Source organism: Saccopteryx leptura, chromosome 2, assembly GCF_036850995.1.
Source record: "Saccopteryx leptura isolate mSacLep1 chromosome 2, mSacLep1_pri_phased_curated, whole genome shotgun sequence".
Lineage (NCBI taxonomy): Eukaryota > Metazoa > Chordata > Mammalia > Chiroptera > Emballonuridae > Saccopteryx > Saccopteryx leptura.
This window is the reverse complement of record NC_089504.1, coordinates 142,311,301-142,324,464: the sequence shown is the minus strand read 5'-3', so window position 1 is coordinate 142,324,464 and position 13,164 is coordinate 142,311,301. Positions and strand designations below refer to the sequence as shown.

The window sequence follows — 13,164 nt, the reverse complement described above, 5'->3', positions numbered from 1 at the left end:
ATAATACACATTATGTTGTATAAAATACACATTGTGATGATTTTTATCTAAATATATGTGAATAATATTACCATTCTTTGATTATATCTGTAAAATTTTCTTCTTTTCACTGGGAGTTTATTATAATGTAATTACTATATGAAGACACTGATGTACATGCATTCTAACATAACCACTCTTGTAATATTAATGCTAATTCATTACATATAGGGTGAGGCAAAAGTAGGTTTTCAGTTGTTCATCTGGGAAATAATACAATAATTAATAAATAATAAGATAAGAATACAGTTTACAGTTGTATCATGTACTCACAACTGTAAACCTATGTTGGCCCTACCCTGTACGCAAACAATTGCAATTAAACATATATATATATATATATACACGATATATATATACACGCTATTGGGCTATTGCTGGAAATAGCTAACAGCTAAGTGGTATAACTAGTAAGAACAGTGGACTAGTTTCTCTCCCTGTAAACTCTCAAAGATAACAAATGCCCCAGATAACAAAATATTCTTAATGGAAATACTGAGCCTAAATGAACTCTCTTTGATTTAGGATTTTGGTCTTAGATTTTATTAATATTCAAATATGTGGTATGTGAAATAAATATCTAAGTTCATTAGGATAAAGAAATTTCAGCTCTACTTCTTAATTACTGTAGTGGAGAACATACTCAACTAGAAAAGGCTTTTCAGCATTTTCCTAATGTGACTAGAGGACTCCATATGACCATGCTCTTGGGGAAACATAGGTGGTATAGGAAATGGAGTGAAATTACATTGATCTAGCTCAGGAAGGTGGAATTAAGACAAACCACAGATATTTTACTTATCTGGGCAAAAAAAAACCCAAACTTGACTGAAATGTAATTAAATAATAGTCAATAAATATTTCTAATAGGTGAAATGTGAAAAAATAAAAATATTTTTCTAATAGAAAAAACAGACCCAGAGAGGGAGAGTTATGAAACTATACAGTGAAAATCTGTAGCTCACTAAATATTAAACAATGTGTATGTGAATTACATAACTTAAAGAAGATAATTCAGCCTGACCAGGTTGTGGCACAGTGGATAGAACGTCAGACTGGGATGCGGAGGACCCAGTTTTGAGACTCCAAGGTCACAAGCTTGAGCGCGGGCTCATCTGGTTTGAGCAAAGCTCACTGGCTTGGACCCAAGGTTGCTGGCTGGAGCAAGAGATTACTCGGTCTGCTGAAGGCCCACGGTCAAGGCACATATGAGAAAGCAATCAATGAACAACTAAGGGGTCGCAACGAAAAACTAATTATTGATGCTTCTCATCTCTCTTCATTCCTGTCTGTCTATCCCTATCTATCCCTCTCTCTGACTCTCTGTCTCTGTAAAAAACAAAAAAAAGAAAACTCATGTACACAGATTGCTATAAAACTTTAGAGAATTGTTATGAAAGTTTAGAAGGGGTGGCTCATATTTGGGACATCTGGAAAAGACTCATGAATTTGTTAGTTCTTGAGTCAAAGCCTAAAAGAGAGATACAATTTCAGCAACAAACAATGATAAAAAGATATAGAAGGAATGCTGTGAACCAAGGAACAGTGGTAGAAATGCTAGGTGTTTTCCTGAACTAGTTGGATAATGGAGATTAACCCATGGAACTTCTTGGGCCCTAATTAAAAAGGAATGATCTTATATCTGTAGGTAATGAGTGAAGAGCCAATGAATGAATGAAAAGATAAAGCATGTTCTGAGGTGCCCTTGTATCTACACAGTAGTCAGCAGCAAAGGGGTCATATTTTTAATGTATGTATCCCAGCACACTCTTATTTGTAAGAACAAATGTACTTAGTCTGAAAACAAGCACAAAATAGGAACATGACACATGTATAAATTTATTCTAAAATGATATTAATGAATATATTACATTAGCAGGAGTATATTTTCTCATAACAAAATAGGGAAGAAAACAACACTATACTCAACACACAAAAAGGGTTTAGCAGGAACTGAGCACTTCCGGTAAGTACTAAGTTTAAAAGCACAAACATTGAACAGGAGATATGTGGTGTAAGTTCCTAGGAGATATGTAGTTAGTGAAACAAACAAAATCAGGGTTGTTTACTACTTGTTTGGCATAAGTTATTCTTAGGCATGAGTGAGAAGCTGTTCTCAACCATCAAGACTCAAAATATACAAGAATTTGGGCCAGAGTTACCAGAACCTTATACATATTTATGCAAATCAAATTACTTTGGTTTTATAATTTTAGAATGTTGAAACTCTTACCTCGCACCACAAGGTCAGCCGAAGCAGAGGAGTTGTCCACGATTGTCTGCGCAGTGCACGTGTAGCGGCCAGCATGCTTCAGCTGGGCTTTTCGAATGAGCAGCTCCCCATTGGCATCCAGCTGTGAGCAAAAGCAGCAGGTATTCAAATCAGTACATCTTTTTTTTTTTTTTTTTTTTACCAATTATCTGGCATTTAAAATACGAGAAGTACATATTCCCCTTAACAAAATGAACATCAAGAAAAGGCACCTGTTGGATATGCCCATCATATATGTCTTTGCTTAAGGTTACTTAAGCATTGGGCTTTCTCAAGTGAAAAATAAAGTGAATTAATTACTGAAGGTCCATTTTAGCCATAATATTTTTACCATTTTATTATTTCTACTAGCAGAGGGCCAAACTAAAAGAAACCAGGGGGAAAAACTACTTTCTTGGTATCTTTTAAAGAGAAATATTTTAAGGTCTACAAATCTTAATTCTGAATGTCACTGAGAACAAATCTACGCTATATGGCTAGGAAGAATTATTAACCTAGTTTGGTAAAGTCGATCTAATTGACTACTTTCAGGGTGCATCATAGTTTACTATACAAAGACACTAAATGTTTGCAGAAACTGTCAGAAAGGAAAATCTTACTTACATATTCTTTTTTGCCTCCATGTGGGCAAGGATTGTGTTTTGTTCACTGTTCTCTTCCTGGTGTTCAGAATAGTAATATATAAATATTACCTGAAGGAATTTTTCTTGGGAATCATAAGGCATCATCTCATTACAGTTTCTAAAAATAGCTAATATTTATTCAATGCCCTGTCTGTAGCAGGTCCTGGGCTATGCAAATGTATATATATTATCTCATTCCATTGTTTTCTGAGATAGGTCCTATTATGTTCATTTTATTAAAGATAAACATGAGACTTAGAGTAGCCAAGTAATTTAACTAAGGTCACTCAGCTTCTTTGGTAGTAAGAGCATGCCCAATCCATACTCATTATCTCTTAAATATTCTCTTAAGAGAAATATTTGAAAAATTCAGTTTGGTTTTCCTGAGAACCAAAAATATTGATTTACTATTCCAAGCATATTATATTAAAGAAGGAACAATTAATGGTTAGGTTAATATTTTACGTAATACATGAGGGTACTGTTGATGTGATATGATAGACCTACAAATTTTCTAATTGTGTTATTTTAATAACCCTGTATGGAACAAATGCTCCACTGTACCATAGGTCTTGCCAGGGGCCCGTTTACATATTACATTTCATGCTCATCTTGAAAAGTGTTGGGGTTTTCAGTCCTTGCTTGGTGAATGCGGTTAAAAATAATAGCTATTTATAATCTGAGCATGCTGATTCAGTTGGTTGTATCAGAATATTGCTATCTCTATGTAAAAAACTGATCAGTGGCCATGTACCTTGTTCCTTGATCTTAGCCATTATTAGTAAAAACACAGTTAGAGACCATGCAATTTAATGTCAGTTGGAATCTCCCTGTGTCCCTTGAGATCTAGATTGGTTAAAAATCCAGTTTCTAAGATTTGTCCAAACTCCTGGGGTAGGGGAGTTCTTTCCTTCTATTTTCTTGGTTAGTTATTTATTTGCTGATCCAAAGAGTCCCATACTAAAAATGTAGCCCTTTCTATATATATTTTTAAATTTTTATTTATAAAATTAAATTCAACAGGGTAACATTGATCAGTAAGAGTACATAGGCTTCAGGTAAACATTTCTATAGCATTTGAACTGTTGATTATGTCATATGCCCATCACCCAAAGTCAAATCATTTTCTGTCACCTTATATTTGTCCCTCTTTACACCCTTCCCCACACCCCCTCCCCCACATTCCTCTTCCCCACATTTCCTTCCCCATGGTAACAACTTCACTTTTATCTATGTCCATGAGTCTCAGTTTTATATACCATTTATGTATGAAATCATACAGTTCTTAGCTTTTTCTGATTTACTTATTTCATTCAGAATAATGCTCTCAAGGGCCATCCATGTTGTTGTAAATGTCACTATGTCATCATTTCTTATGGCTGAGTAGTATTCCACTGTATATTTATACCACATTTTCTTTATCAAATCCTCCATTGTCAAAAACTTGAAAACACTGGTACACAGACACATGCACCCCTATGTCCATCGCAAATTATTCACAGAAGCCAAGACATGGAAACAACCAAAGCGTCCTCTCTATATTTTTGTTGAAGCCTATTAACACAAAGTATTCCCTAGTAAAGTGAGTTCACTGAAGCATTGAAGGTAATGTAGCTGGTTGTATCCCACAACGTAAGGCAAGTCGGCACTAAGAATTATCCATTTCAAAGTTCTATTCAAATCCTGTTGATTATATGTTTAGAGAGATTTCTCAGTGACCTTCACTTCTCCCAGTGCTCTGTCTTCTTGCTGGTACCCACTCCTGCTTGGATCTTTTCTCTCTGTTCTTCTCCTCTATTTCCTCATGTTAAGCCACTTAATTCCTTCATGGTTGTTTAGATTCTGACAATACTTGTTTCTCAAAGCCTTACTTTCTGTTTTTAGTTTTTCTATTTCTTTACCTCTTACTCTTCAATCCATTTTAATCTAGTTCTATAGCTTCAATTCATTTTACTTGACTTCTAATAACATTTGACTTTCCTCCCCAAACCATGGAACTTTTCTAGTCATGGATGACAACACACTTTCCAGGAACTTTGAGAACATTTTCAGCCCCTTATCTTCTTCAACTTCTTTATAATTCCAGCATAAATATTGGAATTTATCCATTCTTTTTTTTTTTATCACTACTGCCTCTGCCCTTCTCCACTTCAGCTACCAATATCCCTCACTGAACTATTGTATTGTGTCTTATTTGTTCATGACCTCCACCCCGTCCCACTCTATTTCTTCTCTACTTGTTACCCAGAGTGACCTTTTAAGAATGCAATCATGATCAATCACTCCTTTCTGTATAAACAAACTGAAACCTCTAGAAAATTCCCCTTTCCAAAATAAAAGTGTTATAACGATGAACCTGGCTCTATTCTGTAGGGTCTGTCCAACATTCCAGCTCAATAGTGCACTTCAATTACACTCTGCTTTCAAAAAAAACATTGCCTTTTTAGGACTTAAAGGCAACTTGGGCTTTCTGATCTCTGGCTCTCCATCATGTTTTCTCTCCGGAAATGGAATCCCCTCAAACCTCACTCCCTTGCCACCATCAGCTAACTAACACTGACTCTGTTCTCACCAATTCTAGCTCAAGGCATTCCCTCAAGCAAGTCTTTCCATTTCCTCTTGTTATATTTTGTCATAGCACCTTTACCTTATGTCATCTTACGCATCTCAACTGCAGTGCAATATTTATACCATTATATAATTAAAGTCTGTCTTCGTGGAAGGCTGTATTTTTTTTTAAGTGAGAGGAGGGGATATAGTGAGACAGAATCCCATATGCCCCAACCAGGATCCACCCAGCAACCTCATCTGGGGCCTTGAATCAAGTGAGCCATCCTCAGTGTCTGGGGCCATGATGGGACCAATCAACCTACTCACTGGCTGCGAGAGGGGAAGACAGAGAGGGAGGTAGAGAAAAGCAGATGGTTGCTTCTACTGTGTGCCCTGCCTGTGAATTGAACCCAGGACGTCCATTTACCAGGCCAATGTTCTATTCACTGAGCCATCCAGCCAGAGCCTAGGACTGTAAATTTAATGGAGGAGGAAGCATGCCTATTGTGTTCAGTACTGTATCCCTGCATTGTACGTGTACAGTAATATGTGCTGGATCCACAGAAACCAGCACAGTGCCAGGAACATAATAACACTGAATATACATTGTTTGAATGAACTAATCAACTTGCATATCAGGAATTCTGACATCTGCTATTAAGATAATATATGTTCACCTCAGCTATAAGCAGAAATTGCTTGGCAAGTTGATATAGCCTATAACAACTGCAGCAGTTTATAAGCACATAATGAGACTTATTTTGGTGTCAGCATGAAGTACATACTCTTTCTGCCTCCTCCGGTTATCCCTTCATCTAACTTCTGTGCCCTAGCCTCTGTAGACAACTTACACTTTATCATTTATTCTCTTTCCAGCAGGCCTTTGTACGTGTCACTTGCTTGGATTCCCACATCTCCCACTTCTATCACTTGGCTAACTTCAAGTCACAGTGCTGATGCCCCTTTCTTCTCTGGAATCCAAAGCACTGCCCTTTGTATATTTTTAATGGTAACTGTCTCTTTCTACTACAATTGTTTAGTCCTTCATTTCTTCTATCAGATTGTAATTTCTTAAAAGAGGGACTAGATTGTATTTATTATTACAAACAAATAACCAACTAAAATACATGACATGCAGGAGGAATTCAGCAAATAAATATTGCATAAATTAATTAATAAATATCTATTACCAAAAATATTTTCATTAAATTCTTTTAGTAATTTCATATGATTTTTTCCAGGTAAGATAATGATATAAGGCCCTGGCCGGTTGGCTCAGCGGTAGAGCGTCGGCCTGGCATGCGGGGGACCCGGGTTCGATTCCCGGCCAGGGCACATAGGAGAAGCGCCCATTTGCTTCTCCACCCCAACCCCCCTCCTTCCTCTCTGTCTCTCTCTTCCCCTCCCGCAGCCAAGGCTCCATTGGAGCAAAGATGGCCCCGGCGCTGGGGATGGCTCCTTGGCCTCTACCCCGGGCGCTAGAGTGGCTCTGGTCGCAGCAGAGCGACGCCCCGGAGGGGCAGAGCATCGCCCCCTGGTGGGCAGAGCGTTGCCCCTGGTGGGCGTGCCGGGTGGATCCCGGTCGGACGCATGCGGGAGTCTGTCTGACTGTCTCTCCCCGTTTCCAGCTTCAGAAAATTAAAAAAAAAAAAAAAGATAATGATATAAATTAAAGTAGCTGAATTGAGAACAACTATTGTTATCCATATTCATGAGATCAATTATCTATTTCAAATATTTTCAAATAATATTTCAAATTATTTATACACTAATTCTATGGAGAAATATAAATGTTTTGGGAATAATGTATAAATTTATCAAGAGAAGAATGAAGTTAACATATAAGAAAATGGAACTTTATTTCTTTTAACCTGTATGACTTATAAAGAATTTGTTCTTTTCCATAAAGAGGTCTGCTCTTAGTCCTTAGCTTCTGAAAGGTAATCTATGTGTCTTTCTCTGCCTGGGTATCTTGGGTCATACTGAACAGTCTAACAATGTGATTTAGGGTAGGAGGTAGCCACATCCGTATAGCTTTACAGTAAAAGCTGGCCATGCCTGAAAGACCAACACTGGGACTCAGGTTAAGGGTTTTGGATCATGTGATATCAGTCAACCTAGAGACTGAGATGAACTGTTTGGTAAGCTTCTCTGGTTGCGAATACTCTATAGTTACTGCTACTTACTTATTGTTACATATTTCTTTTAGTTATTTTATTCTGAGATCAATAATGGGGTTATTCTTTTTATACTTTCACATGTAATTAAAAACAAACTGCTTTATGTAAAATATTATATTTAATTTATACTTATTGAATCTTCAAAGTAAATTTTCTACAACTCTTAAACTATTCTAAAAGTTTAATGCTAAGCTCATTTTAAAAGTTAATTCCTTTTTAAACAGTAGGACTTAGGTGGGTAATGATAGGCTTACTTATATACAGTAATAGTAAGTGACTTTAACATTTATTCCTATTTGGTCTATATTTGGTGAAGGTGTGTCATTAAAATGCCTTAGAAGGAAAGCAAAGGAAAAACACACTATATCACTTCCAATATAGCTGTATATGTATAAAAGCTTTCTGACATTTTTATAAATGGTACTAGCACTTTTCATGCCTCAGAAGAAGCTGAAGTTCTAGTGGTCAACAGAAAGCTTACAAAGCAAGTAAAGATCATGGACCTCAGCACATTCTAGCCACAAATTAGATGTGAATGCTCTCTATATTTTTCACTAAAAACCACAGCTTGGCTGAATTACAAAATGCTTCCCTTCATATGAGGAGAGTTGAATCACATACTGGAAATTGTGATAGCACAGCTCAGGGATATTCCAAAGTGTATATGTGGTTTACCACTTAGAAATTTCCCAAATTTAAATCAAAAGACTTCTAAAATATAAATGCCCATATCTTCCTCCCCCCCCCCCCCCGCCATGAACTAACTCTGCGAAATCATTCCTGCAGTATAAATGAATCTGAATTACAAAGTAGTATTAACAGTTGAATTAATCATAACAAAAAAAGAAATATGATATAAATATAATACACTCAAGGGCTAGACAAAGTGCAGAGCTCATAAAGGCTATATAGCAACAAAATTTTTTTTTGTTCTGTCAAAGTTCAGAATGAAGGCACAGATTTAAAAGATTGAATGAAAGCATATCCTTTTAAGAGAATAGCCTACAAACTTGTAAGCAAAAATTAATATATATGCATAGAATACATGCTATATCCATGAAAAATAAAAATGTTTCTGCTTTACTTTGGCTTGTTAGGTTAAAGAAAAAATAACTATAGCAAATATGTCATATGCAACTACACACTTTAACACAACCAACACCAACACAACTAACAACAAATATTCAGTCAAGGGTTTCTAGGTATTAGGAACTATTATAAATACTTTACCTATTCAAACTCACTTGCTCTCAACAACAGCCCTGTGCAGTAGGTACTATGCTTATAGAGATCAGGATGCAATACTACTATAGCCATCACCAGTAGTACTGCTGCTGCTGTTGCTGTCAAGAGGATACAGCTACTGCTGCTAATGTCAGTTTGTTATACGCCACTGAGTTAGCTCTGATTCTTGGCAACCCTCTAAATGAGGGATGTGGACAATGCCATGTCCTCAACAGCCTTGCTCAGTTTCTATGGACTCATGCCTATGGTTTCTTTTATGGAGCCAAACCATCCCAAATTTGGTTTTCCTCTTTTCTTGCTGCCCTCTATTTTGCCCAACAGTATTGTCTTTTCCAAAGGATTCTGCTTGAAATTATTGGAAGAAATAACTCAACGGAGATAGATAAGGTGCCAATAGAATTATTTTAAGCCAGAGAGAATCTGTGAAAATCCTAATATGAATATGTCAATAACTATGGAAAACAAAACAATTGCCTACAGATTGGAAACACTGAATATATCTCCCAATCCCTTAGAAAGGAAATGCCAAGGAACGCAGTAACAATAGGACCATTGCTCTAATTTTCCATGCAAGTAAAGTGATGCCTAAGGCAAGGCAACAAAGTCCTCCACCTTAAAGGAAGCTAATAATGCCAGATGTTCAAGCTGCTATAGATATTACTATTAAAATTGTTACCACTACTTCTAGTATTGCTACTGCCGCTGCCATCACTACTACTTATTTATTAAATGCCTTAAGATATATGGCAATTTGCTAGCTACTATACATACATTGTCTTATTTAATTTATAATTCTTAGGGAGACACTATTAACTGTTTTATTTTGGAGAAAAGAAATCTGAGATTTTGAGTTAAGCTACTGGTGGAAGGCTCAATAGTTAACATAGTCCAGGTTTCATGAGGTCAAGCTGTCACTTTATTGACTGGATAATGGGATTTAAATTTATAGATTGGTAAAAAAAAAGTGGGTACTTTCTCAAAGCAGAAAGAATACAATATGTTATTATTTTATTTGTATGTTCAAACATAAGAAAATAGAAAGAATAGTATGTATATAATGGCTCCCTGTAAATCAATCAATTAGATCCAATAATTGTAAACTTCTTGCCATATTTGTTTTATCTAATCATCTACGTAGCCAGTTCTATTTTAGTCAATCTTTTTTTTTTTTTTTTTACATGAATTTGTATTAATGGTAATGGGATGACATTAATAAATCAGGGTACATATATTCAAAGAAAACATGTCTAGGTTATTTTGTCATTAAATTATGTTGCATACCCCTCGCCCAAAGTCAGATTGTCCTTTGCCATCCTCTATCCAGTTCTCTGTGCCCCTCCCCCTCCCCCTAACTCTCCCCCTGTCCTCCCTCCCCCCACCCCTGGTAACCACCACACTCTTGTCCATGTCTCTTAGTCTCATTTTTATGTTCCACCAATGTATGGAATCATGTAGTTCTTGTTTTTTTCTGATTTACTTATTTCACTCCTTATAATGTTATCAAGATCCCACCATTTTGCTGTAAATGATCTGATGTCATCATTTCTTATGGCTGAGTAGTATTCCATAGTGTATATGTGCCACATCTTCTTTATCCAGTCTTCTATTGAAGGGCTTTTTGGTTGTTTCCATGTCTTGGCCACTGTGAACAGTGCTACAATGAACATGGGGCTACATGTGTCTTCACGTATCAATGTTTCTGAGGTTTTGGGGTATATACCCAGTAGAGGGATTGCTGGGTCATAAGGCAGTTCTATTTGCAGTTTTTTGAGGAACCACCATACTTTCCTCCATAATGGTTGTACTACTTTACAGTCCCACCAACAGTGAATGAGGGTTCCTTTTTCTCCACAGCCTCTCCAACATTTGCTATTACCCGTCTTATTGATAATAGCTAATCTAACAGGGGTGAGGTGGTATCTCATTGTAGTTTTGATTTGCATTTCCCTAATAACTAATGAAGCTGAGCATCTTTTCATATATCTGTTGGCCATTTGTATCTCTTCCTGGGAGAAGTGTCTATTCATGTCCTCTTCCCATTTTTTTATTGGATTGTTTGTTTGTTTGTTGTTGAGTTTTATGAGTTCTTTGTAAATTTTGGATATTAGGCCCTTATCTCAGCTGTTGTTTGAAAATATCAGTTCCCATTTAGTTGGCTGTCTGTTTATTTTGATATCAGTTTCTCTTGCTGAGCAAAAACTTTTTATTCTGATGTAGTCCCATTCATTTATCTTTGCCTTCACTTCTCTTGCCATTGGAGTCAAGTTCATAAAATGTTCTTTAAAACCCAGGTCCATGATTTTAGTACCTATGTCTTCTTCTATGTACTTTATTGTTTCAGGTCTTATATTTAGGTCTTTGATCCATTTTGAATTAATTTTAGTACACGGGGACAGGCTGTAGTCGAGTTTCATTCTTTTGCATGTGGCTTTCCAGTTTTCCCAACACCATTTGTTGAAGAGGCTTTCTTTTCTCCATTGTGTGTTGTTGGCCCCTTTATCAAAGATTATTTGACCATATATATGTGGTTTTATTTCTGGGCTTTCTATTCTGTTCCATTGGTCTGAGTGTCTATTTTTCTGCCAATACCATGCTGTTTTGATTATCGTGGCCCTATAATATAGTTTAAAGTCAGGTATTGTAATGCCCCCAGCTTCATTCTTTTTCCTTAGGATTGTTTTGGCTATTCGGGGTTTTTTATAGTTCCATATAAATCTGATGATTTTTTGTTCCATTTCTTTAAAAAATCTCATAGGGATTTTGATGGGAATTGCATTAAATTTGTATATTGCTTTGGGTAATATGGCCATTTTGATTATATTTATTCTTCCTATCCAAGAACAAGGAATATTTTTCCATCTCATTGTATCTTTTTCGATTTCCCTTAACAATGCTTTGTAATTTTCATTATATAGGTCCTTTACATTCTTTGTTATGTTTATTCCTAGGATTTTATTTTTTTTGTTGCAATCGTGAAGGGGATTATTTTTCTGAGTTCGTTTTCTAATATTTCATTGTTGGCATAGAGAAAGGCTATGGACTTCTGTATGTTAATTTTGTATCCTGCGACCTTACTGTATTGGTTTATTGTTTCTAATAATCTTTTTGTGGAGTCCTTTGGGTTTTCGATGTATAGGATCATATCATCAGCAAAAAGTGATACCTTTACTTCTTCTTTTCCGATATGGATGCCTTTTATTTCTTTGTCTTGTCTGATTGCTCTGGCCAGAACTTCTAGCACCACGTTAAATAAGAGTGGAGAGAGTGGACAACCCTGTCTTGTTCCTGATTTAAGGTAGAAAGTCCTCAGTTTTATGCCGTTTAAAATGATGTTGGCTGATGGTTTATCATATATGGCCTTTATCATGTTGAGATATTTTCCTTCTATACCCATTTTGTTGAGAGTCTTAAACATAAAATTGTGTTGTATTTTATCAAAAGCCTTTTCTGCGTCTATTGATAAGATCATGTGGTTTTTGTTCTTTGTTTTGTTGATATGGTGTATTACGTTAACCGTTTTACGTATGTTGAACCATCCTTGAGATTCTGGGATGAATCCCACTTGATCATGATGTATTATTTTTTTAATATGTTGTTGTATTCGATTTGCTAGTATTTTGTTTAGTATTTTAGCATCTGTATTCATTAGAGATATTGGTCTGTAGTTTTCTTTCTTTGTGCCATCCTTGCCAGGTTTTGGTATGAGGGTTATGTTGGCCTCATAAAATGTGTTTGGAAGTATTGCTTCTTCTTCAGTTTTTTGGAAGACTTTGAGTAGAATGGGAACCAAGTCTTCTTTGAATATTTGATAGAATTCACTAGTATAACCGTCTGGGCCTGGACTTTTATTTTTGGGGAGGTTTTTAATAGTTTTTTCTATTTCCTCCCTGCTGATTGGTCTGTTTAGGCTTTCTGCTTCTTCATGACTCAGTCTAGGAAGGTTGTATTGTTCTAGGAATTTATCCATTTCTTCTAGATTGTTGTATTTGGTGGCATATAATTTTTCATAGTATTCTACAATAATTCTTTGTATATCTATGATGTCTGTGGTGATCTCTCCTCTTTCATTTTGGATTTTATTTATTTGAGTCCTGTGCCTTTTTTCCTTGGTGAGTCTTGCCAAGGGTTTGTCAATTTTGTTGATCTTTTCAAAGAACCAGCTCCTTGTTTTATTGATTTTTTCTATAGTTTTTCTGTTCTCTATTTCATTTATTTCTGCTCTGATTTTTATTATCTCCTTTCTTCGGCTGGTTTT

The 13,164-nt window shown here is 36.0% G+C and overlaps 1 protein-coding gene across 4 annotated transcripts in view; it reads right to left on the bottom strand.

The window, feature by feature from the left end:
• CNTN1 (contactin 1) overlaps positions 1 to 13,164 on the bottom strand; it is a 374,840-nt gene that overhangs the window by 109,803 nt on the left and 251,873 nt on the right. For all 4 annotated transcript variants that reach the window (XM_066368970.1, XM_066368969.1, XM_066368972.1 and 1 more), the window contains one exon: positions 2,273 to 2,393. In XM_066368970.1, the coding sequence (XP_066225067.1) occupies positions 2,273 to 2,393 (121 nt within the window). The remainder of the gene's footprint in view (positions 1 to 2,272; positions 2,394 to 13,164) is intronic.